This window comes from Oncorhynchus keta, chromosome 35 (assembly GCF_023373465.1).
Source record: "Oncorhynchus keta strain PuntledgeMale-10-30-2019 chromosome 35, Oket_V2, whole genome shotgun sequence".
NCBI lineage: Eukaryota > Metazoa > Chordata > Actinopteri > Salmoniformes > Salmonidae > Oncorhynchus > Oncorhynchus keta.
The window spans coordinates 76103071-76122719 of NC_068455.1; the positions used below are offsets into that span (position 1 = coordinate 76103071).

A 19649-nucleotide genomic window follows, 5' to 3' on the forward strand; every position below is an offset into this window, starting at 1 on the left:
GAAAACACTGAGAAAGGTACGTGTTGCAGGTTACTCCTTTGTAGAAGTTTATAACGTGAAAATAAATTAAACATCCCAAGGTTAATGCTGTAGATATTGTTATAAGGGAGTATTGTGGGATTCTGTGTTTTATATTATAGCCATTACCATATATATATGATTAAATATTATCTGATATTGGCTGTGTGAGGTATCTATCTGCATTTGTGCAGTTGAGCATCATCACGAGATTAAACAACTGCTTAATACATCTGCGTGTGTGTGTGTGTGTGTGTGTGTGTGTGTGTGTGTGTGTGTGTGTGTGTGTGTGTGTGTGTGTGTGTGTGTGTGTGTGTGTGTGTGTGTGTGTGTGACAAGGACTGAGCAACATGGTGTGACTTGCATGTTGCAAAGCGGTGTACTGTTTGCTACATTTGCCTTGCCTGTCTGTGTGTGTGACAATATTGAGCACATGGTGTGACCTGCTGCATGTTACAAAGTTGTGGTTAATCAGGTACAGGGAGGGGTGGTCATCGCAAAGGTTTAACTGAGATGTAAAAATACTGAACAACACAATAGCAGGAACTGTTATAACTAGGCTGTGATACCAGAACAGTAGGAATCTATACATCGACGGAGGGAGGGAGGACTCCCAAGAAGCGCCAAGGGGCGGGGACCAGTCTCAGCGCCTGCGATAGGCTGAGCAAGTCTAAACCACGCTCAGCCTCTACTGTGATAGTTCCAACCTGTCTGTTGGCCTATGTCTATCACAGTATAAGAGCAGCTGTTTACTGACATCCTGTCAGCTCTCTGTTAACCCTGCGTGGTGACACATTGAACCTGTATATACGAAAATTGCATTTACCACTTATTACTTTAATTTAATTAAAGATAATTAATGACAGATTCTGACTTTTATTCTTCCTAATACCGGATTCGAAAGACGCAGCCCTATCAGTATGAGACTATTGAAACATGTAACTTTCAGAGTTTTATTGTTGTTATTAATATAGTTTACAGAGTGCTAAAAGTGCTGCTGTTGCTAGCTAGCATACCTTTCTGTGATGCAGACGGTTAGCTGAGCTGCCGACTGGTGATAGCGTTGCATAATGGGAGATGTAGTTTTGGCCCTCTAAGGTCTGAATGGGATAGAGGCGTTTTCACGTTGTAACTTGTTTGTGTTGCCGTGTTTTTGTACTTGAGTTGTTGGTATTTTGGTTCTGTCAACACTGAAAGCACCTAGCAATGTATTGGGGATGTGAGACAGGATATGTGTTTGACCTTTCTTCACGCTCCCATATAGAACAACTGGTCAGATGGTGCATTGGAGACTGCCGTGTTCCTGTCCTGTCTTTTCACAATACTATTGCAGGTATGGTTCTATTTTCTTAGAATTAAATCAAATCCAATTTTATTTGTCACATACACATGGTTAGCAGATGTTAGTGCGAGTGTAGCGAAATGCTTGCGCTTCTAGTTCCGACAATGCAGTAATAACCAACAAGTAATCTAGCTAACAATTCCAAAACTACTACCTTATAGACACAAGTGGACACAAACTACCAGGGGGACACAAGGGGATAAAGAATATGTACATAAAGATATATGAATGAGTGATGGGACAGAGCGGCATAGGCAAGATACAGTAGATGGTATTGAGTGCAGTATATACATATGAGATGAGAATGTAAACAAAGTGGCATAGTTAAAGTGGCTAGTGATACATGTATTACATAAGGATGCAGTAGATGATATAGAGTACAGTATATACGTATACATATGAGATGAATAATGTAGGGTATGTAAACATTATATTATGTAGCATTGTTTAAAGTGGCTAGTGATATATTTTACATAATTTCCCATCAATTCCCATTATTAAAGTGGCTGGAGTTGAGTCAGTGTGTTGGCAGCAGCCACTCAATGTTAGTGGTGGCTGTTTAACAGTCTGATGGCCTTGAGATAGAAGCTGTTTTTCAGTCTCTCGGTCCCAGCTTTGATGCACCTGTACTGACCTCGCCTTCTGGATGATAGCAGGGTGAACAGGCAGTGGCTCGGGTGGTTGTTGTCCTTGATGATCTTTATGGCCTTCCTGTGACATCGGGTGGTGTAGGTGTCCTGGAGGGCAGGTAGTTTGCCCCCGGTGATGCGTTGTGCAGACCTCACTACCCTCTGGAGAGCCTTACGGTTGTGGGCGGAGCAGTTGCCGTACCAGGCGGTGATACAGCCCGACAGGATGCTCTCGATTGTGCATCTGTAGAAGTGTGTGAGTGCTTTTGGTGACAAGCCAAATTTCTTCAGCCTCCTGAGGTTGAAGAGGCGCTGCTGCGCCTTCTTCAAGATGCTGTCTGTGTGGGTGGACCAATTCAGTTTGTCTGTGATGTGTACGCCGAGGAACTTAAAACTTACTACCCTCTCCACTACTGTTCCATCGATGTGGATAGGGGGGTGCTCCCTCTGCTGTTTCCTGAAGTCCACAATCATCTCCTTAGTTTTGTTGACGTTGAGTGTGAGGTTAATTTCCTGACACCACACTCCAAGGGCCCTCACCTCCTCCCTGTAGGCCGTCACGCCGTTGTTGGTAATCAAGCCTACCACTGTTGTGTCGTCCACAAACTTGATGATTGAGTTGGAGGCGTGCGTGGCCATGCAGTCGTGGGTGAACAGGGAGTACAGGAGAGGGCTCAGAACGCACCCTTGTGGGGCCCCAGTGTTGACGATCAGCGGGGTGGAGATGTTGTTGCCTACCCTCACCACCTGGGGGCGGCCCGTCAGGAAGTCCAGTACCCAGTTGCACAGGGCGGGGTCGAGACCCAGGGTCTAGAGCTTGATGACGAGCTTGGAGGGCACTATGGTGTTAAATGCCGAGCTGTAGTCGATGAACAGCATTCTCACATTTAAGTAAGTTTAAGTAAGTTTGAGATGGATACAAGTTAAAGTTACTCGGATCAAACAGGAAATCTCGTCTGCAACCTCCGCTATCTTCAGCACCCCTGTGAAACTATATATATATATGTTTTTCGCCGAGATGGCCAGTCAATTTATTTTTTATTAACAACAAATCAATACATAAAGCACATGAGGGAACACAAGCATACATAGATTACAAACAATGGACAATCGAGCTAGGGGCGGGGCTGGGGGCGGGGCTAGGGGGTACAATATCACATTACAATTACACAAGGACCTTAAGGGACATGCATATACTTACAATTCTAACAGCTTTTTTGTTAGTAGAGCATTTAACCGTCTTAAAATACAGTTCAATTTCTTTTTGTAGGGTACGAAAATGTGGTTTTCTGTTTGTAAATTTACATTTGTGTATATGAAATTTGGCCAAAAGAATAATGAAATTAATTACATAAAAATGATTCCGCTTATTTCTATTGTATGTAAACATTTACATTTAAGTCATTTAGCAGGCGCTCTTATCCACAGCGACTTACAAATTGGTGCATTCACCTTATGACATCCAGTAGAACAGTCACTTTACAATAGTGCATCTAAATCTTAAAGGGGGGTGAGAAGGATTACTTATCCTATCCTAGGTATTCCTTAAAGAGGTGGGGTTTCAGGTGTCTCCGGAAGGTGGTGATTGACTCCAAACAGTACATCTCTCCACAATAGTGTAAAATCTTCATAAATGTGTTCAATTATAAACCTACTGATGTCTTGCCACAGTTTTCTTACATGCATACAATGCCATGGCCAGTCAATTTGAGTAAGGTGGTTAGCGTGTATTCCACGTAATGACGCTTGTTGCACGTTATTACGTATTGGCGGCATCACGCAATGACATCACAACGTCATTTAGCAAAAAATCTAGTTCCTCTGGAAATTAGTTGGCAACACTGAGCGGAATGAGGCGAAAGCATTTACGGGTAACTAAGCTAGTCGCCACTTTGACATTCAATCTAAAGCCATCCTTTTGTTTAAACTCCTCCACTGATCTTCAGAATTTACTCGACAAATAATGGACTTTATTTCTAGTATCAAACATGTTCTGATTTCATTTCATGTTCAGGCCGATATGTCTGTTAGCATTGCAACGTCTTTCGATGATGAGAATTTACACAGACCTGTTCTGAATACCTGATTGTACTTCAGTATTTCTGATGAGAGACTTGCAATTTATATTTAACCAAAACGTGTTTCGAAATGCTGCGTTTGCAGAACACGTGTCCGCAACTAGCGAGGTCACATGGCCGTCACACCGTTATTTAATGGCTGGCTAGCTACCGGGGTTGTAACTATCATAAGTTCACTTTTTATAATTTTCTCCTTTCAGGATGCCGACGACTCGAATGTGCTGCTTTGGTAAGAAACATATTACTTAAATACCTGGTTTTAGTTAGCAAGTTGCTAACCACGTGCCATGTTAGCTAGTATGCTAGCTTTCCAGTTAGGACCATCGGTCATTATAAACCCAACATTAGAGGTCTCTGCTACGGTGATGATAAAATGAACTCTCTCTTACCGAATCAGCCTTTGAAGAATAAACTTCTTTACCAGATTCTGAGTAGCATTTGGCCTCTGATTCGACTGTCGTTGCTGCGCTAATGGCACCCTATTCTCAATAATGTACTACTTATTAACATTGATCTGGTCAGAAGTAGTTCACTGTATTGGAAATAAGGTTCCATTAGCGACGATATCCGTGTCTGGTTCTATATGCCTGCATGTTGCCTGTTACTAAATGGACTTAACTTCCCCTCTGATCAACAGAAATGCAGGACAGATGCCGGGAAGTCCAGAAGAATGACACGTGAGTACATTGACTTTACCTCAAGGATCATTAATGTGTTCAGCTTGTCTGCCCTTCACCTTTAAGGGATTCGCCAGGGCCCTTTATCTAATTCCCAAGTTAATATACAGACCAGTACGTCACTAACATGGATGTGTTCTTTGCTCAGGTCTGCATTACTTGTGACATGACTTCAAGGCATCTGAACAGAATCTCCACTTGGAGTTCCATTCTGGAATAGGAATGTGGTGCTGGTGAGTAACATTTGAGTTTATTCACTGGTGTTCAGGACACTTCTAATGGCACCACATTTCTATATGGCCACTACATCTGGGCTTTATATGATGATCCATTGACAAGCATATGTCTGATTCTTTTGTGAAGATACTCTTTGATCTGATGGGCTCTATTCAAGAACCTTCTATCCTCTCATAGAAGCCAAGCTATAACTAAAATGATTTTGTGATTCCTTCTACAGAGTACCTGATTCCAGACCCTTGAGACTGATGCGCTTTGTGAAAATCCAGGTTCGTGACGTGTTAAGACACTGACATCATTTGAAATGGTACCCCACTTCCCTTTATAGTGCCCTACCTTAGACCAGGACCCATGTACTATAAAGGGAATAGGGGGTGACTTTGGATGAAGGCAATTTCACTTTTTGGCTGGCCGACTGTACAAGATGTGCTACAGTCCCAATGATGATTAACTTAGCTCACTTTGAACCGATGTGAAACGACATGAACTACTGAGTGACTGTAGCTAATGAACCAGTTGTTTGTTTAAATGTTCTTTACAGCAAAACACTCACTTCCTTTCTCATTTCAACAGACGTGGGGATGAAGTTTCCTGAAGGGATTAACACGGCCTTCACTGGTGAGTTCGTCCAACAACTATCAAACTGGGTTCCCCACTACGGGTAGGATTGGTCTTCCACCTGGGGCAGGTCACAATAGAGTACGGCCAGTCGGTCTCGTCAATACGTAGTCCCCTGTATAGGGACTGGGGTGCCATGTGGGTTGAGTGACATGACTCTGTGGAACCAGTCACTTGAAGATGCTACAGTCCCAATGATGACAATCTTAGCTCACTTTGAACCGATGTGAAACGACATGAACTGCTGAGTGACTGTATATAGTGCAGCCATTGGTCATCGATTCCTCAATCGTCACCCTAATAAAATGTTTGCCTTTCGTTCTTCAGGGGTTGGGTGCTGTGGTCCGTGGCATTGCAGCGTGGACTCCAACGTACTGGTTAGTTGTGGTTCTGAAATTGTCCCAAGTGGTGCTTTATAGTTTATTGTATTGATATTTACACAGTATTGTTAACTTACTTGTATAGTTTAGCTGAACACAACATTTTTTCAGCCCTCCCAACCTTCTGCTGAACATGATGAATATTCTCTTTGGAATCTCGTTCGTCTGAACTCCTGTTGAGAAAAGGAATAGCTGACTTCAGCAGAGGGCTACGTAACCTGTCATAAAGGCTACATATGTTATGTCTAACCCCCTCCTTGTGCCCTCCTCATATCTGGTCCCCACCCAGACTGTAACCTGAAGCTTATGTCTTCCTAGGTTCTTCTGTATGTGGCTGAACAGGGAGCCGTGATGCCAACTAGACTGGTGAGTTTTGGTTAATGAGTATGTTTGGTAATTGTTATGGGTAATGAATCTAGATCTTAACCAGAGACTGTCTTAGCCACAAGCTATAACCCGTCTAGTGTATACTCGACGCAAACCAGAGTGAACAGTTGATGTTTGGTAGTCGTGGTGACTCTGGCTCCTAGTGATGACACCCGCACGCGTCTTACGCCCTGCGTCGACGACAGAACCTGCAAAGGTGGACCCACTGGCGTTGCCAGGGCAACAAGGGGACAGCTAGTTGGGGTTACCAACTGTCTGATGGGACCAGAGACTCACACAAAATAGCATTTGGCTCTGCATTGTTGATCCAAAATGGCTGCTATTAGATTTAATATGGAGAATCATTCATGTCATGCTAGTTGTCGCGTGTGTTTTGTGCTGCTACTAGTGGTAGTCCTGATGCAGTACAGGGCCCTTGTCAGCACCTTCCCCTTTTGTTTCTCAGTGTGGTAGTGCTGGTCTTTGGTCTTTTGGATAGCTGTGGGATAGCAACTCAGACAAAAAAGCCATCTTTAATGTAGTGTTGTTCAGCATGTTTATTTAGACTCCTCTCCTTCAGGTCCTGATGGTGGTACCAGACTGGTCACTAGAAGATGCCTGTTACTGAACTACCTCAAGGTGTGTGTGATCGACTTTACTTCTGTCCTTTATCATGTAGAAGTGATGATTTCCTGTTACCGCCCCAGTCTGATGTTAAGCTGACTGATTGGTTACTGAACTGATCTACTCTGGCAGTGTGTTCTGGCCCTGGGAACCCGGAGGGGGGGGGGGTCCCTAAGATTAGTTAATGCTGTGCTGTTGACTGGTCTAATGTCTGACCACTAGTTCTTACAATATCACTTAATAATCCCTCAACTCTCCTCCCCCAGTTGATGTCCTTGTGGGTCTGCAGTCTTCAGGAAGGTGTGTATGATTTGTTTTTACAGCATCTTCACTCACTGACCCTGCACCTCTTGCACTTGCTACAAACTCCACCTACTCATTAACATCACTGAGGGAACTACAACTCCCATGAAAGCTTTGCTACAGCACACACCCACCACATGGAACATTCTGGAATGCTGTTTGTGATGAACCTTTGCCACAGCCATTGGCTTCTGTCCGGTGTTCTGTGGCTGGCATCAACCCAGGTTTCCCATCGGTCCTCCTGTGGGTTGGGCAGACACTGACAAGCCTGCTCTCGGGTGCAATGGGCAGGGGTAAGGTGGGCTGCCTGCCTGGAGGGAGGGTGTCTGGGTGGGGAGCTTGGAGCTAGACCTTGGACCACTGGCTGGATGGCTACAATGACTGACACCAAGTCTGATCTCATTTCAGAATGCTCTGCATATAGTCTGCAGTACCTAATGTACTTCTGCATAATGTTTAATTGGGGATCTGTTCTTCCAGGTCTTGACTGTTCCAGCCTGGCCACTGGAGAACTGTTGCTGTACGACCTCAAGGTGTGTAAGGATCAACTTTCACTTGATCTGTTGCCATTAACTGTCCTTTATCATGTAGAAGTGATGATTTCCTGTTACCGCCCCAGTCTGATGTTAAGCTGACTGATTGGTTACTGAACTGATCTATACTCTAGAGCAGTGTTTCACAATCCTGGTTCTTGGGACAGATGTAAGGCTTCGTTTAGACTGACAGCTCAATTCTGATCTTTCACTAATTAGTCTTGAATAATCAGACCTTAATGTTATTGGTGAAACTCTGTCGTTTCTGAAATACTCTGGGATACCGCCTAAGCCTAGTTCTTGGGGGGTAAACACTTGTTGACCGTTTTGGGTCCCCAGGATTAGAATACACTGCTATAGACTGATCTCATGTCTGACTACAAGGTCTTACAATGTCACTTCATGCTTTCCTACTTTCTCCCTCTAGGTTTCTGCCCCTCTGGTTGAGGTCCTGGTGTCTGCAGGGTTTGGAAAGGTGTGACTTTAGACGGACTCTTAACACTCCTTCCACATGAAGCATTCTGGAATGTTGTAAATGATGAATTCTCACTCCTCCCCAGTCTGTTGTCAGTTCTGTGTTCTGGGGCTGGATCAAGGTCTGGCCTCCCATCGGTCCTCCTGTGGGTTGGGCAGACACTGACAAGCCTGCTCTTGTTGTTGGGGGCAGGGGTAAGGTGGGCTGCCTGCCTGGAGGGAGGGTGTCTGGGTGGGGGCTTGACCCCAGACCCTGGACCGCTGGATGGCTACAATGACTGAACTAGTGTTCTGATCTGGTTTCAGAATTTTCTGAATGTAGTCTAGTAATCTAAGATGGGGATTATTTGGTTTTAAAACTGTTCTGTTTCTTTAGATCTGATTGGCTGCTGAAGTGTTGCTGTGCTGGTGGAGTGGGAAGGTGTGTAGTGTTATTATAATACACTGAGTATAGAGGACATTAACACCTTCCTAATATTGAGTTTACCCTCAGAACAGCCTGTTGTCTACAAGGGGTCTGTAAGCGTTCCACAGGGATGTTGGCCCGGGACACAACTGTGGTTCGGCATTGGAGTCTAGTTAGCTGGATGTCCTTTGGGTGGTGGACCAGTTTGATACACATGAGAAACTGAGCTTGACAAACCCATCAGTGTTTCAGTTGATACAAACCGGTGTGCCTGACACCTGTCATACCTCATTCAAAGGATCTTAAATCCTTTGTCTTGTCCATTCACCCTCTGAGTGGTACACAATCCATGTTTTGTGGTTTAAAAACCATTTGAACCTGTCTGTATCTACACTGATTTAACCAGTGACTTCAATAAGGGCTCCCTTTCACCTGGTCAGGTTAATGTATTGATCTCTCAGTGGATATGTGTTGTAATGGGAAAGGGGGCAGATCAATATTAGGAAGATGTTAATGTTCTGTTGAATGTTCCTCTTGGATCATCACACTGACCCATGCAATGTGTTCTACACTACAGACTGACGTGATGAGTCATCATTACCGCCCCAGTCTGATGTAACTCTGAATGATTGGTTCATCTCTGATCAAGTCATCTCATACCTTGTGTATTAGTCCCTACAGTATCACCAGGGTTTAATTCTCACACTGTTTTCCCCTCTAGCTCTCCTGTTTTACACCGGCAAGACCTCTTACACTCCTGATTGGTCAGCAAGGAAGTGGGGGAAACCAGGCCAAGTCAATTCGACCTCACGACTGTGTTTTGATGTATGAATAAATCTACAAATGAATGCTTGTCTTATTTCTTTCTTGGTGGTAGTAAATCAGACAATCTGGCCATTTTTAATGAACCATTTGGTGTTCTGAATTCAATACTGAACAGTGTGACATTTCCTGTCATTTCAAATCTTTGGTTCTAAACATGTAACTGATTTTGACATTTCACTGGCTATAGAAAGTATATTAATCCATTGATTTGTTTTTGGAAGGATGTTAGTGTGAGCAGCATGTTTTCGGCTTTAACGATACGATGGGACAGTTAATATATGATCTATGGAATAAACTCAGTTTACACCGAAACCAGGGCTAACAGGTTTCTAGGCGCCGCATGGTCAATCCGATTGCATTTACGGTGATTGTGGCCTCTGCGTAAATCAGGGCATTCATCATTTCTCAGAGCTGTTTCGTTGACGGTAGGTCCTGTATAAACAATCGTATCAATGTGGAGCTGTTTGGAGCCCTCCGACTAGTTACAAAATGTGAGGCGCACAGTGGCAGAGAACTCAATTTGGGCTCTGACCACTGCAAGGTGGTCAGCGTTTCCTCTGATTGCACTACCTCAAAGTAACCAATATTGGTTAGAGATTTATTTTATTTATGAGCTAGTTTTTTTTTTTGTAATAGTTACATTCGAATTTTGGTGATTTAGCAGGAGGGGGAAAAGGCCGTATTGTACATTAAATATTGCGCGCCGTTCAGTACTGGTCTGCGTCACACCATCCATATGGCACCGATCACATTTTCCTGTCAAGCATAAATGGGCTTTTAGGAGATTCCACATTTTCTGAGATCAGTTAACATGACCATTATAACAGGTGCTTTTAATTTCAGGACAAATGCTTCAATTCTGTGACGTTAGCTGATCCCAGAAAAAGGTTTAAGCCTAAATTTACCACAGATCTTGTTTTCAGTGTTGATCTACAAACATTTTCCCATAGGATTTGTCCAACAAACTAATGCGGAATTTGTGCCTAACAAAAAAATGCCATTACTATTGCTCTCTATGTAACGGATGTGAAACGGCTAGCTTAGTGAGCGGTGCGCGCTAAATAGCGTTTCAATCGGTTACGTCACTTGCTCTGAGACTTTGAAGTAGTAGTTCCCCTTGCTCTGCAAGGGCCGCGGCTTTCGTGGAGCGATGCTTCGTGGGTGACTGTTGTTGATGTGTGCAGAAGGTGTGTGCAATTTTCCGGTTCATGCCCGGGTATGGGCGAGGGGACGGTTTAAAATTATACTGTTACATCTATATCAGCTGGGTCTGGTCTACCACCCCCTGTACAAAAAAAGTGTACAGGGGGTGGTAGTCTCGCTTCCTCTTCCGTCTTAGTAGGATACAAAGTCTCTAGTGGTGAACTGGGATAGTGCAGCAGAACACCACTGGATACAATACCTGTATGTCTCTAGTGGTGAACTGGGATAGTGCAGCAGAACACTGGATAGAATACCTGTATGTCTCTAGTGGTGAACTGGGATAGTGCAGCAGAACACTGGATAGAATACCTGTATGTCTCTAGTGGTGAACTGGGATAGTGCAGCAGAACACCACTGGATACAATACCTGTATGTCTCTAGTGGTGAACTGGGATAGTGCAGCAGAACACTGGATAGAATACCTGTATGTCTCTAGTGGTGAACTGGGATAGTGCAGCAGAACACTGGATACAATACCTGTATGTCTCTAGTGGTGAACTGGGATAGTGCAGCAGAACACTGGATAGAAAACCTGTATGTCTCTAGTGGTGAACTGGGATAGTGCAGCAGAACACCACTGAATACAATACCTGTATGTCTCTAGTGGTGAACTGGGATAGTGCAGCAGAACACCACTGGATACAATACCTGTATGTCTCTAGTGGTGAACTGGGATAGTGCAGCAGAACACTGGATACAAAACCTGTATGTCTCTAGTGGTGAACTGGGATAGTGCAGCAGAACACTGGATAGAATACCTGTATGTCTCTAGTGGTGAACTGGGATAGTGCAGCAGAACACTGGATACAATACCTGTATGTCTCTAGTGGTGAACTGGGATAGTGCAGCAGAACACTGGATAGAAAACCTGTATGTCTCTAGTGGTGAACTGGGATAGTGCAGCAGAACACTGGATAGAATACCTGTATGTCTCTAGTGGTGAACTGGGATAGTGCAGCAGAACACTGGATAGAATACCTGTATGTCTCTAGTGGTGAACTGGGATAGTGCAGCAGAACACCACTGGATACAATACCTGTATGTCTCTAGTGGTGAACTGGGATAGTGCAGCAGAACACTGGATACAATACCTGTATGTCTCTAGCGCCACAGAATGCAACAGTCAAATAATCTTTGGCAAAATTTGATCAGGAATTATGACTATTAGTGTATGTGACAATGTATTTTAAAAAAAAAGATTATTGGTAGAAAATGCCTTTTATCACTCAGATGGATGGTATTTTCTGTCAAATGTAAAGGTCTTACTTAGCCTGACATTGAACATTAGTGCCAAATGTATTTTTATTTACCTAAGCAAGTCCAGTTAAGAACAAAAACCTTATTTACAATTGACGGCCTACTTCGGGCCAAAACCTGACCCGGACGATGCTGGGCCAATTGTGTGCCGGTATGGGACTCCTAATCACAGCCGGTTGTGATACTGCCTGGAATCAAACCAGGGTCTGTAGTGATGCCTCAATCAAATGTATTTTTGAAGCCCTTTTTACATCAGCCGATGTAACAAAGTGCTGTACAGAAACCCAGCCTAAAACCCCAAATAGCAAGCAATGCAGATGTAGAAGCACGGTGGCTAGGAAAAACTCCCTAGATTGGCAGGAACCAGAAAGGAACCAGGTCTTGAGGGGTGGCCAGTCCTCTTCTGGCTGTGCCGGGTGGAGATTATAACAGTACATGGCCAAGATGTTCAAACATTAATAGATTCAAACACTCAAATAATAGTCGTGCTATGGCGGCATAAATAATATATAATAAATAATAATAATAATAATACTGGAGGCAGGAGGGCTTGGGAGACACTGTGGCCCCGTCCGATGATACTCCCGGACAGGGCCGACCAGGCAGGATATAACCCCACCCACTTTGCCAAAGCACATCCCCCACACCACTAGAGGGATATCTTTATTTTTTTTTGTATCCCCTTTTTCTCCCCAATTTCGTGGTATCCAATTGGTAGTTACAGTCTTGTCTCATTGCTGCAACTCCCGTACGGACTCAGGAGAGGCGAAGGTCGAGAGCCATGCGTCCTCCAAAACACAACCCAACCAAGCCATACTGCTTCTTGACACAACGCACATCCAACCAGGAAGCGAGCCGCACCAAAGTGTCGGAGGAAATACCGTACACCTGGCGACCTGGTCAGTGTGCACTGTGCCCGGCCCACCACAGGAGTCGTTAGTGTGTGATGAGACAAGGATATCCCTGCCGGCCAAACCCTCCCTAACCCGGACGACGCTAGGCCAATTGTGCGTCGCCCCATGGACCTCCCGGTCGCGGCCGGCTGCGACAGAGCCTGGGCTCGAACCTAGAATCACTAGCTGTGCCACCACTTTTCAAGACATGAAGTCAAACCAAATTTAATATACAGTTATACACCAACACTAACCATGGTGGGGTGACTGAATTTAATACACAGTTATACACCAACACTAACCATGGTGGGGTGACTGAATTTAATATACAGTTATACACCAACACTAACCATGGTGGGGTGACTGAAGTTAATATACAGTTATACACCAACACTAACCATGGTGGGGTGACTGAATTTAATATACAGTTATACACCAACACTGACCATGGTGGGGTGACTGAAGTTAATATACAGTTATACACCAACACTAACCATGGTGGGGTGACTGAAGTTAATATACAGTTATACACCAACACTAACCATGGTGGGGTGACTGAAGTTAATATACAGTTATACACCAACACTAACCATGGTGGGGTGACTGAAGTTAATATACAGTTATACACCAACACTAACCATGGTGGGGTGACTGAAGTTAATATACAGTTATACACCAACACTAACCATGGTGGAGTGACTGAATTTAATATACAGTTATACACCAACACTGACCATGGTGGGGTGACTGAATTTAATATACAGTTATACACCAACACTAACCATGGTGGGGTGACTGAATTTAATGAACAGTGACACACCAACACTAACCATGGTGGGGTGACTGAATTTAATGAACAGTGACACACCAACACTAACCATGGTGGGGTGACTGAATTTAATACACAGTTATACACCAACACTAACCATGGTGGGGTGACTGAATTTAATATACAGTTATACACCAACACTAACCATGGTGGGGTGACTGAATTTAATACACAGTTATACACCAACACTAACCATGGTGGGGTGACTGAATTTAATATACAGTTATACACCAACACTAACCATGGTGGGGTGACTGAATTTAATATACAGTTATACACCAACACTAACCATGGTGGGGTGACTGAATTTAATATACAGTTATACACCAACACTAACCATGGTGGGGTGACTGAATTTAATACACAGTTATACACCAACACTAACCATGGTGGGGTGACTGAATTTAATATACAGTTATACACCAACACTAACCATGGTGGGGTGACTGAATTTAATATACAGTTATACACCAACACTAACCATGGTGGGGTGACTGAATTTAATATACAGTTATACACCAACACTAACCATGGTGGGGTGACTGAATTTAATACACAGTTATACACCAACACTAACCATGGTGGGGTGACTGAATTTAATATACAGTTATACACCAACACTAACCATGGTGGGGTGACTGAAGTTAATATACAGTTATACACCAACACTAACCATGGTGGGGTGACTGAATTTAATATACAGTTATACACCAACACTAACCATGGTGGGGTGACTGAATTTAATATACAGTTATACACCAACACTAACCATGGTGGGGTGACTGAATTTAATGAACAGTGACACACCAACACTAACCATGGTGGGGTGACTGAATTTAATATACAGTTATACACCAACACTAACCATGGTGGGGTGACTGAATTTAATATACAGTTATACACCAACACTAACCATGGTGGGGTGACTGAATTTAATATACAGTTATACACCAACACTAACCATGGTGGGGTGACTGAATTTAATATACAGTTATACACCAACACTGACCATGGTGGGGTGACTGAATTTAATATACAGTTACACACCAACACTGACCATGGTGGGGTGACTGAATTTAATATACAGTTATACACCAACACTAACCATGGTGGGGTGACTGAATTTAATATACAGTTATACACCAACACTAACCATGGTGGGGTGACTGAATTTAATATACAGTTATACACCAACACTAACCATGGTGGGGTGACTGAATTTAATATAGAGTTATACACCAACACTAACCATGGTGGGGTGACTGAATTTAATATACAGTTATACACCAACACTAACCATGGTGGGGTGACTGAATTTAATATAGAGTTATACACCAACACTAACCATGGTGGGGTGACTGAATTTAATATAGAGTTATACACCAACACTAACCATGGTGGGGTGACTGAATTTAATATACAGTTATACACCAACACTAACCATGGTGGGGTGACTGAATTTAATATACAGTTATACACCAACACTAACCATGGTGGAGTGACTGAATTTAATATACAGTTATACACCAACACTAACCATGGTGGGGTGACTGAATTTAATATACAGTTATACACCAACACTAACCATGGTGGGGTGACTGAATTTAATATACAGTTATACACCAACACTAACCATGGTGGGGTGACTGAATTTAATATACAGTTATACACCAACACTAACCATGGTGGAGTGACTGAATTTAATATACAGTTATACACCAACACTAACCATGGTGGGGTGACTGAATTTAATATACAGTTATACACCAACACTAACCATGGTGGGGTGACTGAATTTAATGAACAGTGACACACCAACACTAACCATGGTGGGGTGACTGAATTTAATATACAGTTATACACCAACACTAACCATGGTGGGGTGACTGAATTTAATATACAGTTATACACCAACACTAAACATGGTGGGGTGACTGAATTTAATATACAGTTATACACCAACACTAACCGTGGTGGAGTGACTGAATTTAATATACAGTTATACACCAACACTAACCATGGTTGGGTGACTGAATTTAATATAGTTATACACCAACACTAACCATGGTGGGGTGACTGAATTTAATATACAGTTATACACCAACACTAACCATGGTGGAGTGACTGAATTTAATATAGTTATACACCAACACTAACCATGGTGGGGTGACTGAATTTAATATACAGTTATACACCAACACTAACCATGGTGGGGTGACTGAATTTAATATACAGTTATACACCAACACTAACCGTGGTGGAGTGACTGAATTTAATATACAGTTATACACCAACACTAACCATGGTGGAGTGACTGAATTTAATATAGTTATACACCAACACTAACCATGGTGGGGTGACTGAATTTAATATACAGTTATACACCAACACTAACCATGGTGGGGTGACTGAATTTAATATACAGTTATACACCAACACTAACCATGGTGGAGTGACTGAATTTAATATACAGTTATACACCAACACTAACCATGGTGGGGTGACTGAATTTAATATACAGTTATACACCAACACTAACCATGGTGGAGTGACTGAATTTAATATACAGTTATACACCAACACTAACCGTGGTGGGGGGAGTGAATTTGATATACAGATGCATTGAAGTGAGGCACTGGTTGGCAGAAAACCAACCAACCGCTGTAAACATCACTCAGTATGATGCTACTGTCTAGTAGCAGCCTAACAGATCTGACAGGTGTACGACACAGCAGCATCACTGAGTCAGCCAACTCATTTTCATAAACAACCGCAAATTCATTGGTTTGAGTTCAATCAAAACGCTGATGTGCGTTTTGGTCGTTGAGTCAATTAGACCACGGACATTTCAAGCTTACCGGTATCTTTCTAAAAATGTGTTCCTGCTTTGTGATGTCATCCCCCTCCTTGTTGTTTGACATGACAAGCAGTACAGGGGCATGATGTCACAAACACACTGGTACCCAGACTGGAAACCAATTAACCCCTAGTCCTGGACTGGAAACCAATTAACCCTAGTCCTGGACTGGAAACCAATTAACCCTGGTCCTGGTACCCAGACTGGAAACCAATTAACCCTGGTCCTGGTACCCAGACTGGAAACCAATTAACCCTGGTCCTGGTACCCAGACTGGAAACCAATTAACCCTTGTCCTGGTACCCAGACTGGAAACCAATTAACCCCGGTCCTGGTACCCAGACTGGAAACCAATTAACCCTGGTCCTGGTACCCAGACTGGAAACCAATTAACCCTGGTCCTGGTACCCAGACTGGAAACCAATTAACCCTGGTACCCAGACTGGAAACCAATTAACCCTAGTCCTGGACTGGAAACCAATTAACCCTAGTCCTGGACTGGAAACCAATTAACCCTAGTGCTGGACTGGAAACCTATTAACCCTAGTCCTGGACTGGAAACCAATTAACCCTAGTCCTGGACTGGAAACCAATTAACCCTAGTCCTGGACTGGAAACCAATTAACCCTAGTCCTGGACTGGAAACCAATTAACCCTAGTCCTGGACTGGAAACCAATTAACCCTAGTCCTGGACTGGAAACCAATTAACCCTGGTCCTGGTACCCAGACTGGAAACCAATTAACCCTGGTCCTGGTACCCAGACTGGAAACCAATTAACCCTGGTCCTGGTACCCAGACTGGAAACTAATTAACCCTGGTCCTGGTACCCAGACTGGAAACCAATTACCCCTGGTCCTGGTACCCAGACTGGAAACCAATTAACCCTGGTCCTGGACTGAAACTTCCCCTAAAACTAGCATTATAGAAGTGATTATGTTGTCAGCTAACAACATCCCACAGAGCGGAGGTTGAGAAACACTGAAGCTTCTTCAGATGCGTTTTATTAATGCAACACCCAGGATGTTAATCTGCAGTGAAGACGCGTGCAGCGATGTCATCCAGTAGCCAGTCTACTCCGGTCAGTAGGTTCTCTCCTGTCACAGCACTGCAGCCGATGATACACCAGTGGTGGGTCTTAATGTCATCCAGACCCAGGGCCTACACACACACACACACACACACACACACACACACACACACACACACACACACACACACACACACACACACACACACACACACACACACACACACACAGAGAGAGAGTACTAGATGAATACAAGTATTAGACATGAAATCAGTTATCAACCCACGGGATGGTAAAAACACAGAAATTGTGTGTGTGTGTGTATGGGGGGGGGGGCGTACTGAGTTCCCCACCTCTCGAATTGTCTCTTTATTCAGGGATCCAGGAAGGTCCTGTTTGTTGGCGAACACCAGGAGAGTAGCTCCTGATAACCTCTAGAGAGGAAGAGAGAGAAAAAGAGAGGGTAGATAAAGGGAGCGAGACATCAGCAGTTAGTAATTTATAAATGTTCACCATGCGTGTGTGTGAGTTTTTGGCGTGTTTACTCCTCTGTGTGTGTGTGTGTGTACCTCCTCCATCAGCAGAGAGCTAAGTTCCTGTCTGCAGTCCTCCAGTCTCAGTCTGTCTGCGCTGTCCACCACCCACACCAACCCATCGGTGCTCTCAAAGTAGTTCCTCCAGTAAGAACGAAGGGATTTCTGACCGCCCACGTCCCAGATGTTTAACTTGAACCTGAGGAGGACGACGGGACGAGATAGACGATGAAAAGAGAGGAGTTAAGGAAAGGCGTGTATTCTCCATCTGCCTAAGAGAAGAGGTGTAAACATGACTCTGCCGATGATGCTGGTGTGTTTTGACTTACCCTTTATGTTCCAAGGTTTTGATGTTGAACCCCAGTGTAGGAGAGATGGTACTCACATCCTCCCCATTGAACTTCTTCAGAATAGTGGTCTTACCAGCGTTGTCTAAGCCTCTGCAGTACATGGTTAAGGACTGGGAATGGCCAGGGGGGGGACTTCTGTACAGATTACCAATTTGTAAGTCGCTCTGGATAAGAGCGTCTGCTAAATGACTTAAATGTAAATGTAGAAGAGGGTGACACACACATCATCGTTTTAACCATGTTAGCCAGTGGGTTAACAAACGTAGCTTATAAAACATGGCGAGATATGTAGCCTAGCTATGAATGTGACTGGTAGATAGTAGCTAGCTTAGCCTACTAGCTGACAAGCGAAGCAAGATGACCACAGCGAAATGGCCACTTTAAAAAACACAAATGTATCAGGCCCAAAGGCTGGCGACAAAAACGAGTCCGATCACATAGGTAGATACGCGGATGAAAGTGGTTTATCTAGTACATATAGTCATGTAGATATAGATAGGTAAACATCATAGCTAACTAACTCATCACAACTCTAATTTCATTGCAGCAAAAAAGGATACAACATAAGGAGTCGCATCTCTCGCTCCTTGTGCTTCATTTTCTTCAGTATTGTCAGCAAACCCATCGTGACGAACGTTTGATAAACTATTTAATATAAAACGGAAGTAACACAAGATAAATAGTGGTATAATGTTTTAACTTTTGGTTATAATATCAACACATAACTTGTCTCTCATGACCGTTGCTATCTAAAACAAGCACGGAGCTCCAAGACAAGCAGGAAGTTGATACTAATGTAGTCCCGCCCACTCTAATCGTGGATTGGTGAATGTTTGGGACAAGCTTCCGATAAAAATATGATTGGTTGACGTCAGCGTCACTCAAAAGGCTTTAGGCTATTTGATTCGTAAACCGCCACCAAGGCAAAGCCGCGGCTGTGTCAATTCAGAGGGAGCAACAAACGTTTTGGAAACGTATATTTTGGTTTCCACTAGTTACCACAGCGAAAAGGTCAAATAGGCTGTATTGTAAAAATGAATGAAAACAAAAAGGAATGTGCTTTTTGGGTCTTGGTTAGGGCTGGTACAAGGTTAGCAGTGGGGTTAGGTTTAAATCTCATATTAAGAAGAGGAATTGTAGAAATAGGCAGGCTATATGACTTTGTGGCTGTGGTAACTAGTGACGACC

At 43.5% G+C, this 19649-nt stretch overlaps 1 protein-coding gene and 7 non-coding genes across 8 annotated transcripts; 7 read left to right on the forward strand and 1 right to left on the reverse strand.

The window, feature by feature from the left end:
- Nucleotides 1-5416: 5416 nt before the first annotated feature.
- Nucleotides 5417-5480, forward strand: LOC127916428 (small nucleolar RNA SNORD29). The gene has a single exon (XR_008094991.1). It is a non-coding gene; the product is annotated as a small nucleolar RNA SNORD29 (small nucleolar RNA).
- A 308-nt stretch (nucleotides 5481-5788) lies between these two features.
- On the forward strand, nucleotides 5789-5852 carry LOC127916430 (small nucleolar RNA SNORD29). Its single transcript, XR_008094993.1, has one exon. It is a non-coding gene; the product is annotated as a small nucleolar RNA SNORD29 (small nucleolar RNA).
- A 256-nt stretch (nucleotides 5853-6108) lies between these two features.
- On the forward strand, nucleotides 6109-6180 carry LOC118369320 (small nucleolar RNA SNORD30). Its single transcript, XR_004822559.1, has one exon. It is a non-coding gene; the product is annotated as a small nucleolar RNA SNORD30 (small nucleolar RNA).
- A 323-nt stretch (nucleotides 6181-6503) lies between these two features.
- On the forward strand, nucleotides 6504-6630 carry LOC118369335 (small nucleolar RNA SNORD22). The gene has a single exon (XR_004822573.2). It is a non-coding gene; the product is annotated as a small nucleolar RNA SNORD22 (small nucleolar RNA).
- Nucleotides 6631-7019: 389 nt separating this feature from the next.
- On the forward strand, nucleotides 7020-7089 carry LOC127916435 (small nucleolar RNA SNORD31). Its single transcript, XR_008094998.1, has one exon. It is a non-coding gene; the product is annotated as a small nucleolar RNA SNORD31 (small nucleolar RNA).
- Nucleotides 7090-7858: 769 nt separating this feature from the next.
- Nucleotides 7859-7928, forward strand: LOC127916436 (small nucleolar RNA SNORD31). The gene has a single exon (XR_008094999.1). It is a non-coding gene; the product is annotated as a small nucleolar RNA SNORD31 (small nucleolar RNA).
- Nucleotides 7929-9262: 1334 nt separating this feature from the next.
- Nucleotides 9263-9334, forward strand: LOC118369330 (small nucleolar RNA SNORD31). The gene has a single exon (XR_004822569.1). It is a non-coding gene; the product is annotated as a small nucleolar RNA SNORD31 (small nucleolar RNA).
- Nucleotides 9335-17530: 8196 nt separating this feature from the next.
- On the reverse strand, nucleotides 17531-19252 carry arl2 (ADP-ribosylation factor-like 2). Its single transcript, XM_052497771.1, has 5 exons — nucleotides 19022-19252; nucleotides 18441-18551; nucleotides 18148-18310; nucleotides 17932-18012; nucleotides 17531-17709 (listed from the first exon to the last, which is right to left on the reverse strand). The coding sequence occupies exons 1-5, from the start codon at nucleotides 19084-19086 to the stop codon at nucleotides 17575-17577; spliced, it is 555 nt and encodes a 184-aa protein (XP_052353731.1). The 5' UTR covers nucleotides 19087-19252; the 3' UTR covers nucleotides 17531-17574.
- Nucleotides 19253-19649: the final 397 nt, after the last annotated feature.

Coding starts and splice junctions, on each gene's coding strand:
- arl2 (XM_052497771.1), bottom strand. CDS start 19,086: ATGGGTTTGCTGACAATACTGAAGAAAATGAAGCACAAGGAGCGAGAG. Junction 18,311..18,440: donor AAAACCTTGGAACATAAAGG/GTAAGTCAAAAC, acceptor CGTCCTCCTCAG/GTTCAAGTTAAACATCTGGG. Junction 17,710..17,931: donor ATAAAGAGACAATTCGAGAG/GTGGGGAACTCA, acceptor GTGTGTGTGTAG/GCCCTGGGTCTGGATGACAT.